The sequence below is a fragment of the Alexandromys fortis genome, unplaced genomic scaffold (assembly GCF_014885135.2).
Source record: "Alexandromys fortis isolate MF-2015 unplaced genomic scaffold, M_Fortis_MF-2015_v1.1 scaffold_106, whole genome shotgun sequence".
Classification (NCBI taxonomy): Eukaryota; Metazoa; Chordata; class Mammalia; order Rodentia; family Cricetidae; genus Alexandromys; species Alexandromys fortis.
This window is the reverse complement of record NW_026067980.1, coordinates 375,703-402,335: the sequence shown is the minus strand read 5'-3', so window position 1 is coordinate 402,335 and position 26,633 is coordinate 375,703. Positions and strand designations below refer to the sequence as shown.

The 26,633-nt window shown below is 49.2% G+C and overlaps 1 protein-coding gene and 1 long non-coding RNA gene across 5 annotated transcripts in view; one reads left to right on the top strand and one right to left on the bottom strand.

Annotated features, from left to right (window-relative positions):
• Olfml2b (olfactomedin like 2B) overlaps nucleotides 1-11,413 on the top strand; it is a 37,577-nt gene extending 26,164 nt beyond the window's left edge. For 2 of the 4 annotated variants that reach the window (XM_050158228.1, XM_050158229.1), the window contains exons 7-8: nucleotides 9,654-9,830; nucleotides 10,332-11,413. In XM_050158228.1, coding sequence (XP_050014185.1) covers nucleotides 9,654-9,830; nucleotides 10,332-10,933 — 779 coding nt within the window. In that variant the 3' untranslated portion in view covers nucleotides 10,934-11,413. Of the gene's footprint in view, nucleotides 1-9,653; nucleotides 9,835-10,331 lie in introns of all 4 variants that reach the window. The other 2 variants (XM_050158230.1, XM_050158231.1) reach the window with 1 other exon arrangement.
• LOC126511204 (uncharacterized) overlaps nucleotides 1-23,246 on the bottom strand; it is a 47,933-nt gene extending 24,687 nt beyond the window's left edge. Inside the window, exon 1 of the long non-coding RNA XR_007594617.1 lies at nucleotides 22,847-23,246. This is a non-coding gene — a long non-coding RNA (uncharacterized lncRNA). The remainder of the gene's footprint in view (nucleotides 1-22,846) is intronic.
• Between the last annotated feature and the right edge of the window lie 3,387 nt (nucleotides 23,247-26,633).

Sequence of the window (26,633 nt, the reverse complement as noted above, 5' to 3'; positions counted from 1 at the left end):
ATGTTAATTGGGGGAAAGTCTCAGAAAAAATGACAGAGAAAGAGCAGGGGACAGGTAGTGTCTTAATTACTTTTCTTTTGCTGGGACAAAACACCATGATCAAGGCAACTTATAAAAGACAGCATTTAACTGGGCTTCTGGTTTCAGAGGGTTAGGATTCATGATGCTGAAGTGAAGGCATGGTAGCAGGGACAGCTGAGAGCTCGCATCCTGATGTTCATGCAGGAAGCAGAGACAGAAGGGACATTGGAAATGGCAAAAGTTTTTTGAACTCTCAATGCCTGCTCTGGTGACACACTTCCTCCAACAAGGCCACACCTCCTAATCCTTCCCAAACAGTTCCACCAACCGGGGATAAGGAATTCAGACATAAGAGTCAGTGGGGGCCATTCTCATTCAAACCACTACAGGTAAGGTTAGGATCTCAGGGCACAGTCTCAGGCAGGCTCACCAAGAAGGCAGCTCTTAGGTGGCAGAGATAGTGCTAGAGAAGGAGAAAGTGTTTTGTTTTGTTCTTTCTTTCTTTCTTTCTTTCTTTCTTTCTTTCTTTCTTTCTTTCTTTCTTTCGTTCTTTCTCTCTCTCTCTCTCCCTCTTCCTCTCCCTCTCCCTCTCCTCCCTTCATCTCTCTTCTTTCCTCTCTCTGTATTCCTCTCTTTCTCCCTCCTTCCTTCTCTGTCTCTGTCTCTGTCTCTCTCTCTCTCTCTGTGTGTATGTGTGTGTGTGTCTGTGTCTTTCTCTATGTGAGATGTGTGTATGTGCTTAAGTGTGTATATGGGTGTGTATACACATATGTGTGACAGTCCTAAGTTGACACCAGGCATCTTCCTTGATAGCACGCCATGTTATTTGTTGAGACAGGGCCTCTCACTAAACCTAGAGCTTTGGAGTCTAGTGAGTCTAGCTGGCCAGCTTGCCCCTGGAATCTGCCTCCCGAATGCTGAGACTACAGGCAACCAACACACTACCCTGACTTTTAAGTGGGTTCTGGGGACCTGAACCCCAGTCATCATATTTGTGCTGTCCTAACCATCTCTTCAGCCTTTCCTTTCCTCTCCTCTTCTTTCCGTTCCTCTCCTCCTTACCCTTCTCAGCCCTTCTCTTCCCCTCCCCTCCTCCCCCTTCCTCTCCTCTCTCTCCTCTTCTGCCCTTCCTTTTTCTTTCCTTCTTTTTCTCTTATTTTTCTTCCCACTGCATGGATAACTGCCATGCTACCCTCAGGTTACCCTGTAACCATAGCTTTTAGACCCTTCACCTTTCCTGCTCCGTTGGCCCTATATATACACTCCACCGTTCAGCTTCCTGGTGTGCTTGGGTGGGAAGGGAAGTTCCTTTAACTCTTTCACCTTCTGACCCCACTGCCCTTGCTGGTAGCTGAAAAACTCACTGTGAAGATAGCCTACAGATGAGGTCTACAAACCTTTGATCTTGAGGTCATTGGGTTTGAGCCTGGGAGCCTCTGCATAGACAAGAGCCAAAGGCAAACTCCCCACTGTTTCCAGCCTGGATCCTATCTCCCAATCTCTCCTACCTGCCTTGCCAGGTTTTCCATCAATGGACCTTTAAACCAGTGTAACTGCCAATAGGTACTTGTCTGGAGTTCTCTTAGTAGTTCAGCTGGTATGCCCAGAACATCTGTGTCCTGACCCCCATTTACCTGGTGACAGAAGCTGGATATTGGGGACACATCCTCTTGGTGCTCAATATTCTGTTTGCCTGGACTGAGTCTTGCAGACCCTGGCTGGGGATGTTGTTTCAAAGGCATTGGGGTTCCTGCCTCTTCTATCTACCCAGAAAAACAAAAAACAAAACAAAACAAAACAAAAAAAACCCTTGGACAGTGATGGATACAGTGTGTTGTTTGGATGGCAAGAATAGGACAAGAGAGTGGTCCAGGGAAGGAATTATTTTTCCCTTTATTTTTTGATAGTTTCATGCATATATACAATGCATTATGGTTATATTCACCCTCCCTCGTTCTTCTCTCAACCCCATCTTCCTGACTAGTTCCCCTCCCTCAACCATTAGCAGCCAACAGCTCTTCAGGGAAAGGCAGGACCTTGTGGACACCTCCTCTATCTAGGATGGAATGTTGAAGGCTGTGTGTTCATGACTGCATGGGCCATGCCGTATCTGGATGGCAGTGATTTATGTCTGTCCTCCCCATCCTCTGGCTCTTCAATTCTTTCTGCTCCTTGGGTAGTCATTTCTCCTCTGCTGACCAGCGCCTCCCACTGGCTGCGGTTAATGTGGATAAGGTCCTGTTCCTAGGATCCTCTCCGCAAACTCCTGACTTTCTGTGCCTGGCTAAGCAAGAACATGATGTGTTGATATCTCCCAGTCACCAACTGAATAAAAGTCATTTGGCTGGAAGAGGTACAGGCCACTAGGTTGCTGCTGGCAAGGGTGGACTGCTATTTTGTTTTGCCATTTATTTGGGTTTTTTTTGGGGGGGGGGTGGCAGTTTTGATTTTTTTGCACAGTTTAAGATGTGTTTCTTTTTTCTTTCCCTAAAACAAAACAAAACAAAACAAAACAAAATTTGGCCTCCAGGTCATAATTTTTTTTTTTTGCCTCAGCTTCCCAAGTACTAAGATTATTTGTTTAGATTTCTTTTGTTTTTGAGACAGGGTTTGCCACTGTCCTGCAATGTCCTGAAATTTGCTATGTAGCTCAGGCTGGACTTGAATGACTCAGAGAGATTTTCCTGCCTCTGCCTCCTAAATGCTGGGAATAAAAGTGTTTGCTACCTTGCCTGACCTTTTCACGCAGTTTTAAAGGCAGTGTAGCCTAGGTTAGCCTCAACCTTCACCTTCTGGTCCTCCAGACACTTTTTGACTTTTGGAATTATAGGAGTGCATCACCACGCCAGGGTTTATGTAGTGCCCAGGATAGAACCCAGGGCTTCACACATGCGAACTACATCCCCAGCCTCTAAAGGGAATATCTTACCCCAGGTTTCTAGACCTGGTTTTGTGATGGCCTAAAATAGCCAGCACTATCCTCAAGGAAGCTTAAACCTCAGGAAGTTTCTAGCACAGGTAAATGGAGATTGTTTTTCTGATACTGTGGTGTGGCTCTAAGGCAGAGAGAGGGAAGTTTCTGGTAATGTCAAGCAGCAGCCTGGGCTCAGGAGAGACTGAGGACCCAGGAACTCAGTGCCTCTGCTCAGCAGCTCCAGTTGCTGTAGAGAACTAGAATGCTTGCACTAAATGGCCACAGCCCTGCAGATTCCCAGACGTTATCAGTGCCAAGTCCTGATGTGATTCTGTGAAGGGCCAGTTAGGGGCGGTGGCGGGGGAGGGAAGGACACAAAGGACAAGCCTATGACAACACCAGCATGCGTTGGTCTGTTTGACACTATCATGATCTGTAAAGAATGTCTCCCCCACAGAGCACAGAGCCTGAGAAACCCCAGGGCTTGGCCAACCACTCTGGCAGTGCTGTGAGGGGCTGGGCCTGCCTTCCTCTCAGGTCAGGGAGGCCACTGCAGGGACACTCAGGGAGAAGGATGCTGATGTAGCCTGGGACTGTGCTTTTCAGTGCCTCCATGGCCCCAAGACTCTGTACAGGACAGACAGTTTGCTGTCACAGGCTACAGGCAAAAGTCTGGTAACTCTATCCCAACCCTCAACTCACAGAGAAATTGATGGTCTCCTAACACAGGCCCTAAAAATTTGTCTATAAAGTAAAGTTGTTCCTTAGATGTATACAGACAAAAGTCTGAGGCCCTCAAGAAGGATAAATCCTCTTGTACTTAAGCTACACCCCTCAATGCCAGGTCATGGGGATTCAGAATGAGCAAGGCATGGTCATTCCCTTAATGGGGCTGACCAAGGGAGGAGGTTGGCAGCCAGGGTAACAAACGTGTCTGAAGTAAGCATCAGACACATCAGAGACCACTGCGGTGGGGCTCCTCCAGGGTCACAGGTCAGAGAAGAACCCACAGCAGAGGACAGTAAGAGCCAGGGTTGTCAGGGGAGGGAAAGACAACGTGGGTGTTCCAGCAGAAACTGACACAGGATAAATTGTTACACATCCATATTAGTTATCTTTCTGTTGCTGCGATAAGACATCATGACCAAAAACAACATAATGAAGAAAGAGTGGATTTTGGCTTATGGTTCCAGAGGGCCAGAGTCCCTAATGCCCGGGAAGACATGAGAGCATGTAGCAGGAGCAGGGAGCTGGCTGGTCACACTTTCTCTCCATCCATGGGAAGCAAGGAGGTTTCACAGAAAGTGAGCAATTCTCAAAGCCTGCCGCCAGTGTCATACTTCTTCCAGAAAATCTGAACCTCCTAAAGGTTCCAAAACTTCCCCGAACAATACACTTGCCTCTGGGAGATGCCTTCCTCTCAAATCACCACACCTTAAGGATTTCAAAAGGCAGCTTCAGAACATTAACATGGAACAAACCCTCCGAGCAAGAACCCTTGTTACCGCACAGGCCAAAGGCTCATCAAGACATCCCTTGGGCATGGCCCCCACCAGGCAGCCTGGCATAAGCAACTAGAAAAGGGTGAGAGACCTCAGGCCGGCAATCTTAGGACTGAGTTCATTCTGAGGTGTCTTTTCCTAGGTGTGTTCTTACGTTTGAATGCCTTTGGGTCATTTGCTGTTCAGCTCCCTGTTCAGCTGCTGTTCTGTGGCGATCTGCCACAGAGATTGTCACTCGCTCAGCCTGGCGGGCTCATTTTACTGTCTGCTTGCTGCCTAGAAGCAGCTGAGTCAAGATTTCTGAATAGAGAGAGATGTTAAGAAGTAAGAATGGTTCCTTGAGGTGATGGCACAAGCCTTTAATCCCAGCACTCGGGAGGCAGAGGCAGGTGGATCTCTGTGAGTTCAAGGCCAGCCTGGTCTACAGAACAAGTTCCAGGACACTGACAGTCAGGGATATACAGAGAAACCCTGTCTTAAAAAGACTAATAATAATAATAATTATAATTATAAATAAATAAAAGAAGATGAAGAACGGTGATGCTGGAGGGCTGTGATGTATGATGGGGACTTGAGGCTTCACATGGTAGTTAGAGGTGGCCAGTTACTAAGGTCTTAAGCAGATGTATATTATGGGAATTCAGCTCTTACATAAGGTCGTGGGCAGGCAGGCTGGATGGAGGTGAATCAGCAAGAGAGCTGGTGTCGCCGGCATGAACCATGCCAGTGGCAATGAGATCTACACAAAGTCTGTGGTGGAGGGGAAGGGCTGGGGGTAAGGAGGAGAGAGAATGGAGGCAACTCACAGACCACTTGAAAAAAGCGTGGGCAGAGGAGATGTCAGGATTCCCCCAGCTTCTGGCTAGGTTAGTGGGTATCGTGCTGTGTCAGGAAATCCAGGTGGAGAATGTGAATGAGGGGAGCAAGTGAGGACGCTTGTCAGTAACCGGGAGTGGGGAGGCAGAAGGACACCCAGGGACAGGTGTCAGGTAGGCCATCGCATGCACCATGTTGGAGACCCAGACCGGGCTCTGTGTCTTCAGTAGGAGCTGATGGGAGCAAATGAAACACCTGGGAGGGGAACGGGGGCTGAGAAGTTACATAGGGGGATGAGATGGGGACTGTGCGACAGTGGCCTGTACCACCTCCTGGGATGGGTGGGGGTGCCGCAGATGGCCCTCAGTGTCTGAGCCGAAGGGAAGCTTGACTAGACTAAGAGGATGACAACATCCCCGAGGGGCAGCGGCAAGCATGTAAGGTGGCAGGCAGGGAGAGGCCAGAAGCGTGTAGGTATGGTAAAGGGGACAGCCCGTGGGATGAAGGAGTACCTTGCAGAAGTACTCCTTCGAGCTGACGGTGGGACAGGAGGCGTAAGCTTGCTGCTCTCATCATCTAGGCTATGACATGCAAGCAGGTGTATGTACTGAAGGGGAGGGAGTCTTCCCCTCAGACCCGGTGAGCTTTGTAGTCAGGGCTGTCTGCCTCGATGGACTGTGGATGAGCAGCTGGCTTAGAAGAGAAAGTGCTCAGCGGATGGTAGTGTCTGCCACCATCATCCATGGCAGCCCTGCTCCGAGGAAGACCAAGAGGGGCACAGGTAGAGCTCTCCTCCCCGAGGGTCCGTGAAGCACCTGCTACCTCTTGCCTTCTCGCTAAGGCCGATGGTCTGTGCCCGTGGGTGGGAGCTTTGAGACTCTCTTAGTGACTTGCGTCATTGCTGTCACAAAATACCTGACAAGAAGCAAACTTAAGGAAAGGAGGGTTTATTCTGGCTCACATTCAAGGATGCAGTCCGTCATGGGGAGGTGGGGAGTGATGATGGCCGGATCTTGGGACAGCTGGTCACATTGTATTGACAGGCAGAAAGCAGGGGGTGATGGATACTGTTTAGCTCACTTCCTCTTTTTTATTTGGCCCAGGCGCCCAGCCCACAGAACAATTCTGCTCACAGTTAAGGTGATGGCCCCAAATCCCTCACGAGCTTGCCCAAGGCTTGTCTTCCCCATGATTATAGTTCCCCTCAAATTGGCCATCTTAACAATCGCAAGAACTGACCCAGACTCAGCATGGTGACATGTCTGGGCCTCGTGCTCTCCTAACTCCCCAGGATCCTGTCTTCCAATGGTTCTGACCTCACGCACATCAGTCCTACCTTCCTGCATGGATTCCTCCATTCTGTAGGGTTTTCTACAACCCAGGGACATAGGGACATTTGTCCTGAGGACCCAGGTATCAGCACTGCAGAGCTGCAGGCTGGAGTTCCCATCTTCCTATAGGAGCAGGGACACCTCCTCTTGCTCCAGATGCTGACCTCATCTGTATCCATTCCCGCCCTACCCATTTGCCATCAGCCTCCTGGCTAAAAACAACATTTATTCTCTAGCAGCTCTGTAGGCTAGAAGTCTCAAATGAGTTTTATAGGACTAAATTCTTGGTGTCAGAAGTCTAGTTCCTTCCAGAGACTCCAGGGGAGAACCTGTGCCTTATTTTTCCAGTGTCCGCTTGGTGCCAGCATTCCGTGGCCTGCGGCTACATCAGCCCGGTCTGTGTTTCCATCAACACAACGCTCCTCCTCTTCCGTAGCCCATTTCCTGCTTCCCTGGTGTGTAGACAGTTGTGATGGTTTAGAAACCTCTTAGATAATCCCTGACAATCTCAAGATTCTTGATCCAGTCACACCAAGTCCTTTTTGCCATAGAAGGTCACGTCCGTGAGCCCGAAGGGTTAGAGCGTGGACATCTCGGAAGGCCTGTCTTGGTTTATTTCTTTTTACGTTGCTGTAATAGAATACTCCAACAAAAGCAGCTTAATGGAAAAGGGGTTTATTTCAGCTTACAGTTCAAGAGCCCTTTTATGGAGGGGAAACCAAGGCAGCAAGAGCTCAAAGCAGCTGACCGTCACACATCCACAGTCAGGAAGCAGAGAGTAATGTCTGCTTGGTGTGGTGCCACCCCCTGGGGGCAGGATGTCCCACTTTGACACAATCACCATAATCCCCCAGTGGCATCCCAGAGGCTCGGCACCCATACTCTGCAAGGGTGACAGTGAACACTAACAGTCACAGGGCAGTCACTCTGCTGGCCCTCTCTTGTCAGGGTGGATTCTCCACGTGCTTTCACTGTGTGTTGTGAAAAAGTCAAGGCTCTACGCCATCATGGGGGCAACATAGACAATGGAGTTAGTGGCAGGGCCAAAATGGAGACCATTGGCTCTGAGGCCAGGCATATATTGACAGTCCTACCTGAAGGCCCTGCCACTGAACATCTCAAGGCTGAGATGGGACCCTACCTACAGATGTTTGGTTATTCCCAGGAAATGAAGAATCCATCTTGGCTTCCAGAGCCGTTGGCAACTTAATGTGTGGTGAGAGATGGGCATGGCTGGAGCAACTGTGACAGTAACACCTTTTCTCACTTGGCATTTGTGGGCCTTCAGGGCATGGCTGGCAGAGAATTGGTCAAGGAAGGAGGTACATGAGTTCAGGCTGCCTGGGGATGGCACGAGAGGGCTCACCTCAGTGCGGGGGAGTGTGGCTTCTCTACTGGCAGTCACGGCCCCGCTTAACGCCAGGAAATGAGATATTTTCCATCCGACTGCTGCCAGGCCCGGCTGGAGACTTCTGTTTTATTGTCTTGAACAAATGAGCTCAGGCCTGAGGGAATGAGGCCGGTGGGTGGTTTCTGCTGTTTGTCAAATGGAGACAGCATCTCTCCCCACTCTGTCAGAGTTGAACCCGATAAACCCCACTCAGCCTAAAGCTGATCATCTGCAACTCACTGGGAGGCCAGCCTGGAAAACACTGTTCAACCCAGTTCTACCCGATGTCTGCCCTGGAGCCGGGGCCAAGGCACAACTGCCTGCCCTTTCCCGCCCTGCTAGCCATAGGCCTTGCATTCCTCCTGCCTCAGATCACTGGGACACAGATTTCATGCAACAGACTGGAATGGGGTCTCCTGGAACTTAGAGAACCCTGAATCCAAAATTATTTTTGCCTTATCTTATTTTTGTCCCAAGTGGTCAAAGCCAATCATATTTATCACTATCGTTCCCCAGGGCCACTGGTTTTGATGGCAGGTAGGATGGTATCTGCTGATGCCCATGGTTAGGGGGCCCAGAGGAATTTGATTCTTCAGTTATGCTTTTTCCCCAGAGCCCACACACACGGGGTAGACAAGTGCATGCTCTGGGAGTTGCACGTGACTTTAGTATCATTCAAGCTGATATTCATTAATGTCACGTATCAAGCATTTCACATTTTCAATTTAGTCTAGAGTCCTAAATAGCTTTAGTGACCTGTAAGGACCTTTGCTGGATACTGGGCCATTCTAAGGCCACTTGGAGGGGCCCTGCTGAATTCCTGCTCCACTGAGGAAGACTGGAGCTTTAAAAGGGGGAGCCTACAACAAAAGCTGGTGGGGTGCCCTGTCCGTCCAACTTCCCAGCAGGAATTCCAGACAGCCTATTGCTGGTGAGGATATAGATTATGGACTTAATAACAGTTCCCTATGGACATGATTGTCCACTGTCCAGCCAGAGCCTCCCTGGGCTGCTAGGCACAAATGTGGGCTCCTGGCTATGCCTGCCAAAGTCCTTTCTTTTCACACTTCTCTCTGTTCCCAAGTATCTGACTATCTGCTGGCGCCTGTGGTGTGCCAGATGCTTGGTGTTCTGAGTTCTGAGAACGCAGTAAAAGCCACAGCCCTTGGTGTGTATGCTCTTGTTGGGGTGGATGTAGAGGCACACCCTGGCCTGGTGATCACCCAGCGGTAGAGTACTTGCATAGCGTGCGTGAAACCCTGTGTTCAGTCCCCGCTAACTAAAACATATACACTCACACAGGCACAGGCGTATCCTGTAATAGAGGTATGTTTTTGGTACTGTGGTAGCAGGGATCAACAGAACAGGACAGACTGGCTTTCTGGGAGATGGTATATTATCCCAAAAAAATGACTTCATCTCTTTGCCTGTTAAAGAACGGGATCACAAAGACAGAGGCAGGGTGGCATCACAGTGGCCCACCATGATGACTGTGGGGAGCTTTGTGGGAGCAGAATGTAGACTACAAACTGGAAGTACCATCAGATGATGCTGAGACGCCTGGTTCCTCCGGACCACAGAGGCTGCCGAGAGGACAGCTGGAGGGAGCAGCAGAACTGAAGGAGCAGGGAAGACATCTTTAGATCACTTTAACCCTTCCGTCATCTCTTCTCCACTAGGAAGGTGCAAGGACACCCTCTCCACAATCACGGGGCCCACCACCCAGAATACATATGGACGGAATGAAGGAGCCTGGATGAAGGACCCCCTAGCCAAGGATGACAGGATTTATGTAACCAACTATTACTATGGCAACACACTGGTGGAGTTCCGAAATCTGGAGAACTTCAAACAAGGTTTGTGGCTCAGCTCTGATGTGGTAGTGCTTCCCGGCCACATTTCCCCTCTTCTCACTGTGGCATAGTGAGGGTACTCAAGAAGCAGGACATCCTCTGTAGACTGGAAAAGGGCATTTCCTGGAGGGGTGGTTGCCTCTTTGGCTCTCTCTCCCTCTCTCTGCCCTCTTGGCTCTGTCCCTCACCTTCCCACCTCCTGGGATATGGAAGACCTTGAGCTAGGATAGAAAACATCCTCTCTTCCCCTTGGCCCTCAACAGTTTACAAATCTCAGTCCAATAGATGAGCGTGGGACCCTTGGGACACTCAGCAAGAGGCGAGTGGGATTTGCTGTTGCTGTTTGACAGCTGAGGATGCTGGGTGAGAACAGTCAGCAATATGCCATTCGGTACTCGAGAGCGGTAGTGCCAAGACCCAGACCCAGGTGTACAGACCCCAGTCTATAGCTGGTCCAACCCAGGCAGCACTTCCCTGAAGCTTCCCACCTTCTTGCCACCACAGGTCGCTGGAGCAATTCCTACAAGCTTCCGTACAGCTGGATCGGCACAGGTCACGTGGTGTACAACGGTGCCTTCTACTACAACCGGGCCTTCACCCGAAACATCATCAAGTATGACCTGAAGCAGCGCTACGTAGCTGCCTGGGCCATGCTCCATGACGTGGCCTATGAGGAGGCCACACCCTGGCGGTGGCAGGGCCACTCGGATGTGGACTTTGCTGTGGATGAGAATGGCCTGTGGCTCATTTATCCAGCTCTGGATGATGAAGGCTTCAGCCAGGAGGTCATTGTCCTGAGCAAGCTCAACGCCGTGGACCTGAGCACACAGAAGGAGACCACCTGGCGCACAGGGCTCAGGAGGAATTTCTATGGCAACTGCTTCGTCATCTGTGGGGTGCTGTATGCCGTGGACAGCTATAACCAGCGGAACGCCAACATCTCCTATGCTTTTGACACCCACACCAACACGCAGATTGTTCCCAGGCTGCTGTTTGAGAACGAGTATTCCTACACCACCCAGATAGACTACAACCCCAAGGACCGCCTCCTCTATGCCTGGGACAATGGCCACCAGGTCACCTACCACGTCATCTTCGCCTACTGACACGCCTGACCCCACAAAGAGAAGCGCAGAGGGGCCACTAGCACCTTGTGTGTGTCTGTGTGCATGTCTGTGTGTGCGAGTGTGCAGGTGGGTGTGTGTTGGTTTAAAATCTATATTATTTTGTATAATATGACAAATGTAAAGTGACAGTTTGGGTCTTATTTTTTTTTATATGGATTGTAGATCAATCCATACGTGTATGTGCTGGTCTCATCCTCTACAATGTATATTTTTGTGCAAATGAACTTCTCCTTTTGACCAGTAACCTACCTTCCTTCGTGCTCGAACCTCTAACTCCTGAGCGCAAGGTGAAGGGTTTCTTCCTCTGGGTCTTGGAGCCAGACTGTGTCAGGAGCAGGAGTGAAGGGCTCAAGAAAGAAGTGCTAAGTGGCGGGAAATTTTTTAATGTATTAGAGAAGTTCTTAAAACTTGAGAAAAAAAATGTCTTTTTTTTTTTAATAAAGGAGAAGTTTTAAAATCCTTTCCCAGGTCATTTTTGTTTAGCAGGGATGCATTTCACTAGGTGTCAGCCTCCCGCTTCTGCAGGAGATGGGTCTGCTGTTCCATCAGAAGCGGAAGTGTTCTTTCAGCCTAGTGACGTACACCTGAAATCCCAGGAAGGCCTCTAGTTCAATGCTACGTGGGCTACGGCAGAGTGAATTCCAGACCAGTTTAGGCAAGTTACCAAGCTTCTGTCTGGAAAAAAAAGAGAAGAAGAAAAAGAAAGAGTATTCTATTGCCAAACTGGCCTAAATCCAAGTTGAGGTGCAAGACATTCCCTCTCTCGTCCTTGGCGTAGTGGTGATGTGAGTTCTTTCTCTTCCTCTCCTCTTGTCCCCCCGCCCTCCTCTTCTCCCTCCCTATTGCCCCCCTTCTGCCATCTGATAGCCTCGCACTCACAATCCTCCTGTCTCACCCTCCAATCACTCTGATGACGAGCACGAGCCCACACACACTGCACCAGCAACCTAGCCTCTGGCCCGAAGTTAGTTACTGTTGAAAATACAAAGCTGAGTGTGACCATCCGCAGCCTTCCTTAAGAAATCTTCCCCTAGTCAGTCAGCCAACACACCAGACAGCTGTCTCCTCTTCTGCCCCCAATCTTGTCCATTGTATCATCCCAAATGTGCCCCCAGATAGGACATTTCTTACAGAAACAAGGTTCCTAAGGGGCAAGGAGAACTGCAGAGCCCCCGAGTTCAGACAGCCCCACGTGGGACCTGCAGCCCACACTGTAGTTCTCCCAAGGCACAGGCACCCGGAGAAAGGTGGGGGATGGTGTGGGAAGAAGCAGAGGTGATAAGGCGGGGAGAGAATGGCATCATGTCGCCACACAAGGCCCACTGTCCATCCCACTCTCTCTGGAGAACCCCAGCTGCCCATATGTCCTTGTGGGCCTCAGCCTCCTAGCCATGGCCACCCGTCATTGCTGCTCTAGTCTTCCTGTGTGGCTTCCCAGTCTGCCTCTCCACTTGACCCACCGGCTTCCTGGCACCACCCACAATGGACAGGTTTTACTATCCTTTAACATTATCCCTGTTGGGCTCCAAGTCCGATTTCTCAGATGATTCTAGATTTTATCAAGTGGGCAATTAACACTCACCACCTTAAATGATACATTATAAATAAGTACAGCAAGAGTTGTTTTAAGACAAATTTGTGAGTTAGTGTCCATAATTTTATTTGTAGTGTTATTTTGTAGACCTTGTACCCAGGGATCTGTACAAGTTTCTCAGATGGAGAGGGGTTTCAAATGGAGAAAGTGTGAAAACCCCTATCGTGATGGGTGCGAAAGAGTAAAGCAGAAAAGAGACAGAGGAAGAAGGAAGGGAGGAGCTTCCTCACTTTAAGTCTAGACTACCGGTGGCCCGGATGGTTCCAGAGATTCTGAGGTCACTCGGTGAGGTTGGTGGCATTCTGCTGCTACTGCTTGGTCAATGCATGGGAACAGCATGGGTGACTGCATATGCCTCCTTCCTGTCTGCTCCCAGCTTGTGAGGAGGGATCTTGGGCGCCTGTGTCTGAGTCCTGGCTCCCTGCTTGGCCCTTATGTGAGCTTGCGTAAGCCCCTTAACCACTCTTGAGTCCAGTTGTCTCTAAAAACAGGCCTGACTTTGTCTGCAAGGAAGGTAGATTGTAAAATGCTCAAGGAGGGTAAAGTACAGGTGTGAAAAACATTAGCCATCAGGCTGGGAATGGGGCTCAGTGGGAGGCTTGCTCGCCTAGAACACATGAAGTCCTGGGTTCCGTCCCCAATACAACATAAACAAGAGTTACATATGGCAGTGCACACTTGTGATCACAGCTCTACGGGAAGGCAGAGGATCAAGAATTCAAGGTCATCCTCGATTCCAGAACTAGTTCAAAACCAGATAGGGATAGATAGATGAGACCTTGCCTCAAAAACAGCAGCAACAAACACTGGCCATTATTGCCATCTAAAGATAAATTCCTTATCTTGACTTCCCAAGTCAGTCCCTCCTTCGAATTTCCTTGATGTTCTTCTGGTTCCCGGGGACAAAACAAAAGGCCCTCTTTACTCTCCTATCTCCTTGAGTCTCTACAGCAGCACTCAGGAGGACAGTAGCTCTGTCAGACAAATCCTAACCCCAGTGTGTGTTGACTGTGTGATCTTATGATCTGAAACAAGATATTGAGATTCTCTGAGTCCCATTTTTCTCCTGTTAAAAATGTCAGTAATGGATGTCTAGAGGACTGGTTGGAGATGTAACAAAACAGCTAAAGCATAAGAAGAAATAAATAAGCACTTAGTTTTAGCTTTTATTATGAAAATAATTCCAAAAAGAAGAAACCAGGGTACTGAGGAGATGGCTCAGTAGGTAAAGTATCTGTACAGCAGGAGGACCCGAATTTGTGTTCCCTACATCCATAAAACACGGAACATGGTGGTGCCTGCTTGTTATCCTATTGCTGGGGAGTGGAGACAGGCATCCCAGGGGCCCAATGGCCAGCCAATCTAGCTGAACTGGCTGGCTCTCGGTTCAGTGAGAGACCTTGTCTTAGACAGCAAGGTGGAGAGTGACTGATGAGGACACCTGACATCAATCTCTGCTCCAGAGAGAGAGAGAGAGAGAGATACACATAGACACACACACACACACACACAGACACACAGACATACACACAGATATACACACAGAGACAGGCACACAGACAGACACAGACATATACACAGAGACAGACATACAGACAGACAGACACACACAGATATACACACAGAGACAGACACAGTCACAGACATACACACAGGTATACACACACAAACATACACACAGACACACACATAGATATACACACACAGACAGACACACAGACATACACACAGACATACATACACACACAAAGACACAGACACACACACAGTCACAGACATACACACAAATGCACAGATATAGACATACACACAGTCACAGACATACACAGATGCACAGACGCACACAGACGCACACAGAAAAATAACAAACATCAGACACCACAAAATAGAAAGTATAAGAAATCCCCATATTTGTATGTCCAAGTCATCATAATCATCAGTGTTTTGTTATATTTGCCTTGATTTCCCTTTCTGCGCATACACTCTAAACTGAAGTCAGCTCACCATTTTACACCAGCATTCTCTACGCATCTCTGACAGGAAGAGATACTTTTCTACACTGACTTCCACTTAACAAGTTTAAGGCGATTCTTTAGACCATTACCACTGGCCCACACTTAACTTCCCAGCGGTCTGAGACTTCTTGTACTATTGGGGGGGAGTTGGAAAATTTGGCCCACACATTGAACTTAGGGCTCGTAGCTTAAGTCTTTCTTCTCTTACTAATCTTTTATTTGGGGCTAATTTTAGATTTCCAGAAAAGTTACAAAATCAGTAGAGATTTCCTGCATACCATTTGCTCAATTTCCCGCAACGTTAACACTTTACCCAATCCCGGTCTCTGACAAAATTAAGACTGATTGCAATCTCCTTGAGCTCAGCGTGGTCAAGACTCCCTCCCTGCCTTCCGTCATGCCATGGCCTGGCTGAAGAGACTGCTGTTTTCTGCGGGAATGCCTCTTTCTGCTCACTCTCTCCCACCACTCAACTTAGTTGTCTCACCTCTACTTTCCCTTTAAAGATTAGGTTGGGCTGCAGAGATGGTTCAGCCTTTAAGAGCAGAGGACCCTAGTTCACTTCCCAGCATCCACACGGTGGCTCACAACCATCCATGACGCTGTGGTGCATAGACATACATAGGGGCAAAATACTCAAATACGTAATAGACAAATAAATCTAAACACTTAAAAAAATAAAGATGAAGTTAAGTCTAAAGATTCAGTTAGCACCAGGCGGTGGTGGTGCATACCTTTTATCCCAGCACTTGGAAGGAAGAGGCAGGTAGATCTCTATGAGTTCGAGGCCAGCCTGGTCTACAAGAGCTAGTTCCAGGACAGGTTCCAAAACCACAGAGAACCCCTGGCTCGGAAAAAAAAAAAAGATTCAGTTAGCTAATTTTCATTCTCCCCTTGCTCACACACCACGCTGGGATGCTATCTGCAGACACACCCTCTCAGGTCCACCTGTCTCTTGTGGGCCCTCCCAGATTTGCTGCTGACAGATAGACCTGGCTTTGATTGTGTGGATGACCACCAGGCCATTATTTATTTTGATCGATATTCCATGATTTATTTGGTGTATTTATTTATTTATTTATTGCTCCCGTAGGAGAGTTTACATGAATTCGGTGAGTCTTTGAAAACTCTCAGGTCAGCTCGGCGGTGGTGGCTCAGGCCTTTAATCCCAGCACTTGGGAGGCAGAGGCAACAGAAAAATCTCTGTGAGTTCGAGGCCAACCTGGTCTACAAGAGCTAGTTCCAGGATAGGCTCCAAAGCTGCAGAGAAACCCTGTCTCGGAAAAAGAGAGAGAGAGAGATAGAGAGAGAGAGAGAGAGAGAGAGAGAGAGAGAGAGAGAGAGAAGAAAACTCTTAGGACACACAAACAACAACAGCAACATACAGATTCATGTGAGTAACATATGGTACGTGTGCATGTGTGTGCGTGTGTGTGTGTGTGTGTGTGTGTGTATGTGTGTGTATGGAGGGGTCTCACTATGGACTCCAGGCTGGCCAAGAACTTGTGATCTTCCTTCCTCAACCTCCCAAGTGCTGAGATTTCTCGCTGTGCACCATCGTGCCATGCTGGAAAATGTTTTATAATCAAAACATCAAGTGGCTTGAGAGATGGCTGGGCTGTTAAAAGCACTGGCTGCTCTCCCAACCACCCAGGTTCAATTGTCAACCCCCACATGGTGACTTCCAACCATTTGTAATTTCAGTGTCAGGGGATTTGATGTTCCTCTTCATACTGCAGACTACGGGCATGCGTGTGATACACATATCCAGAAAATAAAAATAAAATTTTAAATAAATTTAAAAAGAAAAGAGTTGCAAAACCAAACGCTGAACTTGATTGTAGTTTGCCACCCCAGCCACTACTCCACTTGGGCTGCTGTGGGCAGGAGTCTTGGGATTGGGGAGGAGGTCATTGCCACACTAGAGAACAGGGTGGTGGGGAAGTGGTAGGGAAGATGGAACGAGGAAGGGGGTATAGAAGAAGGAGGCCAAGTGAAACGGTGGGAGAGCATTGCCTGACCTGCCTGTCGGGCTCCTGAAGTCTGAGTCTCTGAGACGTTTCAGAAACTCTCCCAAACATTTCTGTGGTGCTCAGAAGAGTTCCCTACAATTTAGTCGGATGCTCTGCCATTTTCTCTTCATGTGACTGCCTCTATTACAGCTGGTCATGCTCCTTTCCTGAAGGCGGAGAAATCCCAGGCTGTCTCCTCTGCCCCTCCGAATGGTCCACTTGGACAGGACCTAGGATGACCTCATCCATGACCACATCCGGCCCACAGAAAATTCTCACACATTATTTATCCTGACAAAGGCTGGGAGTGCAGGCTCATCCCGGCTAAGGAATTACTGCTGAGAAGTAGTCCGCTGGTCCGTCTTCCCGTCTTAGGTTAGCCGAATGGGTATCAGCTGCTGGTCCACTGTGTTCCTCCCCAAGCTACAAGAGCATGGACTAAGTGTCCCCAGATGTGTGTTTAAAGCCACCCTCCCACAGCCTTGCATAAAGAGGAGGCATACCCAACCCAGAAAGACAGCAGGACCCAGCAGAGCTACTTTTAAAGGAATCCTTCAAACATTCTCTTAAAACCTTGATCCAATGCTGAATGCTATTATGATCTTAAAGTCAGTCAAGAGTTTAAAAGTTTCTGGACCGCTCCCTGCTGAGTCCTGGTCATGGATTGGCTCAAGCTTGGAGATCCATCCTCTGGAATGTGAGGCAGGCTTGGTTGAAACTCATCTTTGTATCCTAGGATACTTCCCCAGTTTCCTGTAGTCAGGACACTTTCGCAGCCCCTGTGGCCTGTCTTCCTTGACACTTGGGCTGTCTGTAACATCTTACCCAAGTGAAGTCATGTCCATTCCCCCAGGCACAGAAAAGATCATCCTAAGTATGAGCCCAGCAATGACTGTGCTTGCCTTTCATCATGTTTGGCACCAGGTAGTCCCTGCAAGGGTGATTCTCTCATCCAGACTGAGAAGTGGCTCTTCTCAGCACCGGGTCTAACTTATAACGCCTGTACATGAGAGATTTGTCACATGAACGAGGAGTTGATTTAGACCACACAATATGCAAAGTCAAATTAGAGATGCCACTAAGTGGACCCTGACTAAAGACACAGGGCTTCCTGCAGCAAGTGTTCAGGCTTTTCATCAATGTTCCCCGGGTCAGGCAGATGATAATGCGGCCATCTTGAGAATTAGGGAAACTGAGGCTCAAGGAGGGCAGACTCTCGATACACTGAGAAGGAGATTCCCTGTAGGAGTCCACAGTCTCTACCCCAGTAACCATAGCATTCACCCCTCACTGTCAAGGCCTGAGGGTGATCAGCTGCCTCTTGAGGAAGTCCAGAGAAATAGAACTATACCCTGGAGTCCAACTAATAAAGAGACACACAGGAAATGAGGCCACGTGGGGTTTCTTCCACAGAGCCCAGTATTTGTATTAGAAGAGCAGGAGATGTCAGTTTTATTTTCTGAAGACTGTGTCCTGGGTAACTTGGAGATGAACTTAGCTCTCCTGACCACAGTTTTCTCCGGCTTCCCATAAGTACCCCAACACTGGATCCTCCTCCCTATATGCTTCATTAACAGCTCCCCAACTCCTGTGAAATCGCAAATGGGAACCCATAAAGGTCTGGGGCTGTGACTTTCTAAGAAGCCAGCACAGAATCAATCCTTTGCTTTTTGAGGGCATTCTCATAGTCTACACAGACTTTTATTAGCCTCGTGTCTTTAGAAGTCCTTGGTTACAAGCCACAAAAATAGTTTCTTGCTTTCTTAAGCCAAAAGGAATTTATTGGAAAAACCCTGAGAAGTTCATAGTCTCGGAGGCAAACGTGGAAAATCAGATCATGGGAAAGACGGAACGGGGCAACTCTGGACAGCAGAACTCTGTGACTTGTCTCCTGAAGATGGTGCCTTCACAGGAGACTCTGATTCAGACACCTACAGCTCCCCAGGACTATCGAAAATTCAGATTTCCATGAGAGTGTCTGATTATGGGTTTGAATGCCAGCCCTGCCTCATACCAAGGGTGGGTTCTGACTGACAGCCCCACCTTCATCACACAAGTTAGGAAAGAGCAGCTCCTCCAGGAAGGGCTGCTGAACAGAAAAACAAAACAAAACCAGATGTCCACTATAAACATTATATTTAATAGCAACCTCCACTAATACATTCAAAGTCCGCCTCAGTTTTCCAAAGTTCATGTCATACAGAGTTCTCTTTCCATATTAGCTTCTTGAAAACTGAAGCCCCGTCAGAAACATGTGGGCTTTTTATGGTACCCACACTGACCTTGCCTCTCTACCAGGTCTATTTTATGTTTTCAATGTTACTTTTCTTTCTAGATTGCCGTGTTGGAGGATGTGTGTGCATGTGTGTGCTTGCGTACATTTGCGTGTGCATTCGTGCGCATCTGTTTCTGGAGTAAGTCCGAGCATAAATGAGCAGATTATCCACGACTCTGCAGGAATGTGTGATGCTGTAGGATGAAGCTTGCCTCTACTGACTGAGGGTTTTCCATTGGAAGTCTGGAAACCAATGGTTACAAAGCTGTCGTGGCACAGTGTCCACATGGTGCTCAGTTTTTGGTGCTTTCCCAGAGTCACCGAATGTAAACAAGCTATAGCAAACTTTGCTGCATAGTACTCCTGTGTGGGGACCACAGTGTGACAGATTGTGACGCGGCCAGGACAAGAGTGAGCGGGAAAGAACCCAAGAACAAAGGCTAGTTGGCTAAGGCAATGTGGGGCAGGGCTCCATTCCGGGGTTACTTTCCAAGTGACCTCAGCTGAGCTCTCTTTCTGGAGGAGATGGTCTGGCCTGGGAGCACCAAGGAAAATCTGGCGGTGCCTAGGGGAGTTAGAGAGTAGCCAACAGCCACGAGAGCCAAGAATGGGCTGGAGAACTCTGGTGAATTTCCCAGAGTCCCATGGCAACCAGCTTTTGACTGAAGAAAGGCTGAGGTTGTAGAGAAAGACACTAGGTTTGCCTGCTGCCCTCCAGAGAACCCCAGCTCCACCCTCTGACCTCTGTTAAGCTGGCATTCCGTCTGTGAGCCTGGTGAGACTTGGGGGCGGGGTACACTTCCCATGGATTCTGGTTGCAGAGGGCAGTTCCCCACCCACTCTGCCCTGCTCAAACAGAAGGCAGCAGTCAGAAACCTACAGCAGGCAGCCCTGAGGGCTCTCACTGGCATCCCTGCCCACTGCTCTTGCACATGGCCCCATACCACGTGCAGCAGAACAAGGAGCCTCTTCCAGTTCTCTTGGTGTGAGTGCCCACAGCTATGTTTCTGCTCTAGCTCAAACCCCCTGATTGGTCCAACACCTGGACCAGCACATGGACTGACCATGACCACCCCTTGTCTACTTAGCCATGGCTAGGAGAAATCCTTTGGGATCACAGAAGAGCTCAGTAAATATTATTTTATTGAGTTGTTAGTTCTGGCCTTTCCTTTAGCTTAAAAGTCACAGAAAGAACCCTCAAAGCCTTCTTGGGCCCAGATGGATAAGGATTCCTGTACCCCAGGGCCATAGAGCTCAATATTCTGAGGAGAGGAGGTGTGTTTGGACCCCTGGTGAAAAGCAGTTGTCTGTGCTGGGGTTCCCTAGAGGTACATAACTTATGGAATGGGGGGGTTTATTCGATGGCTGTGGTTCAGCTAGTCCAACAATGGCTGTTTCCCAATGAAAGGGCTAGGAATCCAATAGTTGTTCAGTTCACAAGACTCGGTGTCTCAGCTAGTCTCCAGTATACACTGAAATCCCAAAGAAGTAGGCTCTAATGCCAGTGAAGTAATGGACTCCTATTGTTAGGAATGAGAGAATAAGAGCAAGCTGGAGAGAGAGAGAGAGAGAGAGAGGCTGCCAGCAGAAGGTGTGGCCCAGATTAAAGGTGGATCTTCCCACCTCCAAAGATCTGGATTAGAGATGGGTCTTTCCTCTTCAAATGATTTAATTAATAAAAAAAAAAATCCCTCACATGTGTGCCCAGCGATGTGGTGTAGTTAATTTCAGATGCAGTCAAGTTGATAACCAAGAATAGCTACCACAGCCGTGCTCTGTGCCTTTGAAAGGACTTTCCCAAGCAGATGCCTATGCAGCACCCCCTAGGACCCTTGAGCATAACTCTGGAAACAGATCTAGGCTCAAGGAGTCACCTGAACCCTTTAAGATTGTTCAAGACCAGTTTGGGCACTGAGACGACAGACTGGATGCAAGGCCTTATCTATTGGCCATTTTGACTCTTCCCTGGGCGCTACAGGCCTTTGCCCTTCAGGTTCCCCTGGACCCTGAAGGAGCTTGCTTGCCTTTGCTCATCTGTCTTTTCCAGTCAACATGGACTGAATTTTTCACCTTTCCTCGACGCCACATCTGAACCACCCTTCCACAGGAAGATCCCTGTCCTCCCCTGTGACCGTCCCCGCTCCCAAACTTGTTCAGCTGTCTTAACACATGTTGTATCAGGACACTTCAAGGCCTCTCGTTCTCATTTACTCCTTAGCCTGGTTGTTTTTGGAAAACATTTCTTGTCCCTGTCAGAGCTCAGCAAGGACTGTAGTGGATAAATGTGCTGATGGTTACCAGAAAGCTTTGATTTTGGTCAGACAATAGGACCTTTACATTAAAAAAAAAAAAAAACTTATTCATGTATTTGTGGGCACATGTACTATACTATGTGTGTGCTATAATACACACATGTGGAGGTCAGAGGACAACTTGTGGGTGTCACCTCTCTCCTTCCCCATAAGGATCCCAGGGACTGGATTCACTGAACTCAGATCCTCGGGCTGATGGCCACACCATTACCCTTTGAGTCGCTCCGCCCTCTCAATAGCCCCTGATACCCTTCAGGCTTATTCCACCCTTGTAGCCCTCACTACTGACTGAGGAATTCTTCTCTGCCTCCACACACCCTAGCGCCATGTTGACCCCTCCACCTCACAATGGCCGCTTCTGTTGTGGAGGGGCTGCTTTCTTCCATGATGCACTTTCAGAACAGAAAGGACCTTCACAGGGATGCCCTTTTGGTCACAGCTTTCCTGCAGGACAGACCATCCCACCCTCTGTGGCTCTGCGGGAGACATAGTCTTGACTCAGAGGGGCCATGGCCCCTATTCTTTTCTTCTCTCTTAAATTCTTAGAGCAAGTGACTGCTTCTGGCTCCCGGACCTTGCTGCCTTTTGACCTCTGAGGAAGGCAGTCTACCTTTGTGTCTGTGACACCCGAGCCAGTGGTCAAGATGGATAGGAGGCTGCAGAGAAAGCTGGGAGGCCTGACAGGAACTGAACCTCTCTCCCATAGGGAACTGCTGACTGGAATACAGCGGCCCCCGAGGCAGCTCCTGGCATCAAGCATCAAAGACTTGTAACGTGAATCTCAAGAACATCCCAACACAGCTCCCAGGCCAGGCCAGCAGTGGGTGCAGCCTGAACAACAGTGCTGAGGGACCATACCCAAGAGGAGTGACACTGGCTGGCAGATACTTGAAACATTTGATGCTGGGCTCCCAAAAAGGCCATGTGCTTCCCTGAGTGTCTCTCCTGAGCCTCCCAGTGAAACAACTTCAAATGGTGGGGGCAGAACCGGGTGGGACGTCTGTGTCATGCCTGTATCTTGCCACGTACCAGCTAGTCTCATTGGTGAAGGTGGGACCCCCCTGCCTGTGCTAAGGCACACTGGACGTTAGAGCCTTCTTCTAACCCCCATGTGGCACAGTTGGCCTTTCTGTTTTGTAGAGGCTTGTCACAGCAGGCGGGTTACACGCACATCCCCTGATGAGAAAGTCTCTTGATGCTGCACACAGTCATTGTAAAATCTCTGCTCCAAGAACTTACAAGTTCGCATAACTTTCCTTGGATTTAAGTTCTTTTCTTTTCTTTTTTTCCCTCTGACTCAATTTTTGTATGGGTCTCCCAAGAGAAGTTACTAGGGTGTAATAGAAGAACCAGACCGGTGCCAAGCTTGGGTTTGAGCTGTTTTTCTGCACCCCAATAAACATACATGGGAGCCGAGGTTGAAGCTGGCCTGTCTGACCCTTAGGTGCCATTTCTAGGCTACTCTCTCCCCAAGAGAGTTCCAAGAGGGAGGGTTTGGCTTCCCAACTCAAGTCATGGAGTCCTCTCCCAGGGGTAGGAGGAGGGGGGAAGGGAGTGAAGGCATTGCTGGCTCTTTTTCTCTGGAGAACCAATCTGACCAGAAGCCGCATGCTAAGCCACATTCCAACCCCCAGGAAGCCTTCCAACTCCCATTGTCCAAGGCTTGGAGGGTTTGGTCACCTACCATGCTTGATGCTTCTCTCTGAGTGCGATTTCAAGCAGGACGTCTCAGGAGCCGCATCTGGAGGAGAGCAGGTTGTCAGGGTGTCTCCTTCCGGGACTCAGACCCCAAGCTCTGGATGCTTGCTGACTTGGCTGTGCCTGTGCACCCAGTGAAGGACCTGGTCCTGACTCCTGTCACTTCGGTTGGGAAAGCAGCCACCTGAGACAGCAGGAGGCCATGTGACCCAACAAAAGAAGTGGATCACTCTACTTTCTCTTAGTTTATCTGTCCTCCTGTTGCTTCAGGCTCCTCCTGGGTCAGCGGCTGCCCTCTTTCACCTGTCCCTCACACCAACCCAAGCCTCCTGCTCTCTTCCTGTCTCTGTGGACCATTTCCAGAGACCTGGGGGCAGAATCTCACTTTTTCCTTCTCTCTCTCTCTCTCTCTCTCTCTCTCTCTCTCTCTCTCTCTCTCTCTCTCTCTCTCTCTCCCGCGCCTCCCTGCCCCAGTCCGCCCTCTTTCTTTCCTCTTCCCTCTTCCCTCTTTTCCTCTCCTTCCAAGAACCTGCCATTTCACCGNATTTCCAGAGACCTGGGGGCAGAATCTCACTTTTTCTCTCTCTCTCTCTCTCTCTCTCTCTCTCTCTCTCTCTCTCTCTCTCTCTCTCTCTCTCTCTCTCCTGGGCCTCCCTGCCCCAGTCTGCCCTCTTTCTTTCCTCCTCCTTCTGGTCTTGTTTCCTCTCCTTCCAAGAACCTGCCATTTCACCGAAAGTTCCATTTGTGGCCATGGTTATTTTCATGTTTCCCATTCTAACATCACCGAGGAATGTCTGACGTCATCTCCACAAGAGAATCCAATAGCCAGCCGCCCCACTTACTCTCTCCTTTCTTTACGAGAATTTGCTCAGTCTTGACTCTGATTATTTAAACACAGCTTTCTCTGTGTGTGCCTGGAACCCTGCTCTCCCCTCAGTGTCTTGCAATGTGTTGCTTCAGAAACAACAGATGCAGGTCTCAAAAGACATAGCTCATTGCTTCCCAGCCTCTTCTCCATCTATATTAGAATCACCTAGGGAAATGTAACATTCCTATCCTCACACCTTACGGCAGTTAAGTCAGAACGTCTAGGTGTGGGAGCCAGCCTCCAGCAGACTCTCCATGATTCCAACCAACAGCAAAGATTGGGGGAACTGCTGATATGTAGAGAACCGTGCTGAAGGGAGCAGAGCCTGTAGCAGACTGGATAGACTCTACAGAGCTTGGGGGATGTGAAGAGAGAGAGGAGGGCGCAGGACCCCTTCCAGGTACACCTGAGCTCTCCCAGCCTGTGTCTCTGGGAGGGCTGATCATCAGTCCGAGAGGCATTCTTCTTTCTCAGCAGAGGGTGTGATTTCGAGCAAGGTGCCTCAGAAGCTCTATTTCCGGGAGTCGTGGATCTGGAGGAGAGCTAGGAATCAGGGTGTCCCCTTTCGGGATGCAGCCCCTGAGCCCTGGATGCTTGCTGACTTGGATGAGCCTGGTGAAGGACCTCGTCCCGGCTCCTGTCAGTCATTTCAGCTGGGAATGCAGCCATCAAGGGCAGCAGGAGGCCATGTGAACCAATGTTCACAACAATCTCTGTCGACTTTCAAAGTGGCAGTCACAGAAGATGGAAGCTGCAGTTGGGGTACCAGTGGCAGAGCCTGGATGTCCTTAGCTCCAGCTACTTGGACAGGCATCTTCATAGAGGGCTCTCAGATGCCTATGTGGATCCTTCTAGAGGCCTGCTTAAACAGATTACTGGGCCTAGCCAGCCTCAGGGTCTGTCTTGGTTACTTGTCTATTGCTGTGATAAGGCAGGGTTTAATTTGGGGCTTATGGTTTCAGAGTCCATGACCCTCATGGAGGGGAGTGTTACATCAGGCAGCAGACCTGGCATCAGGGCAGTATCTAAGAGCTCACATCTAGAGATGCAACCATGATGCAGAGAGAACTAACCGGGAATGGCATCATGGGCATTTGAAACGTCAAAGCTCCACCACAGTGACATACTTCCTCCAGCAAGGCCTCTTCCAGTGACACACTTCCTCCAACAAAGCCACACCTCCTAATCCTTCCCGCAAAGTTCCACCATCTGGGGGCCAAGTATTCAAACATATGAGTCTGGGGGGGGCTATTTTCATTCAAACCACCGTCTGACTCAGTAGGTTTGGGTTGGGATCCTAGGAGTTGCCTTTCTAGAAAGTTCTCAGGGGCTGTAACTGCAGAGCAGCTTCTAACCTGCCAGACAGAAGGCAGAGGGAAAAGGCAGGAGGAGGAAATGAGAAGAGGAAGGAAAAGCAAAGTGAAGGAAGGCCCATCTGTTGAGGGAAGGCTGAGCTCTTTCTCTGCCAGTCCTGTGTCCGTGCAGGACCCCATGCACTCTGCACTCACTGTTAGTGCTCTGTGACCATTAGCATGTGGTGGCATGTAGACACACGTGGTGGCATGTAGACACACGTGGTGGCATGTAGACACACGTGGTGGCATGTAGACACACGTGGTGGCATGTAGACACACGTGGTGGCATGTAGATACACGTGGTGGCATGTAGACACACGTGGCAAATGCCAGTTGATGGTCTATTCTTCTGGAAAGACAATGTATGTTTTGGCTCTGTAAAGACACAACATGATTCAAACTACTAGCTTAGCATGCCCCAAATCCTGTGTCCAGAGCACGCTGCCCACACAGCAGTCCTGGACCTAACACAATGGCTGAGACTATGACAGGGTTCCTGCCTATCTGAACATCACTGCCTTACAGGAATTATGGGTATCTTACAAACACCTACTTCAGAGGTGTTGAGAAGGAAAAAAAAAATCCAATTTCTGTGAGTTCAATTCTCCTTCTGGGTTGCTTCTCTTCTGCTGGTCTGAACCAGACTATAGCTCCTGGGGACAGGAATTAGTCCCGTGTGCTGACAGCTGCAATGCACCTCTAGAGGAGCCCAGGGGCATGGTGACCCACGGAGCCGTTTACAACAAAGGTCTCAATGCTTCAGCCTCCTCCCTGCCTAAGCTGTTGAAGATGAATTTCCAGTTCCTTCCCACTGATGGCTTGATGGGAAGGGCCTGGCTGGTGGTATGGGGGCCGTTGGATTTTGTCTTCTAAGAGACTGCCAGACTCAACAGGGCAATGTGCTGGTCTGATGAGAAAAATGTGCCTTAGCAGAGGGGAATTCCAGCAACTTGAAAGCAGAGGCAATGTGGTAAACACACCAGTTATATCCTGGGAGCAGTAGTCAAATGGGGGAGTGAACTCTGCGGCTATGGTAAGACCCTGGTCAGTGAGCCTCCCACTCCCAGATCTCTCCTGGGATCAACTTGTTCTCTAACTTTATTCTTTTAGGCTGACCAGCAACTTTTGGAAGTTGTCTTTTCTTCTGTGGGAACAGAGGGTGACCACACGGAACCAGGGAAGAGGCAATGTTTAAAGAGTATTGTCTAGTCTCTCTGCAGTTTCCCACAACCCAATGCAAGATGTTCGAGCCTGGTGCAGCACTTAAGAGTCTGTGGTTAAAGGTTCACATTCCAGGGCCATGTCTTCTATCCCACTGTCTGTGAGGAGACATCCGAGCATCCCCACCAGCTCTCCTGGTGCTCAGACAGTGGAGTGGCCACAGAGACTTGAGAAGCCAGGCTGGACACCTGGAAATGGAAGTCAGAGATGGAGTCCGAGGCTCTGAGTCCTTCCTGGGTACCTAGTTCACTGTTTACAGAATTATGGGTTATTTCTGTAACCAATTGGAGACAGACTTTTTCAAATTGGTCTGACAGGGTTCTTCCTCT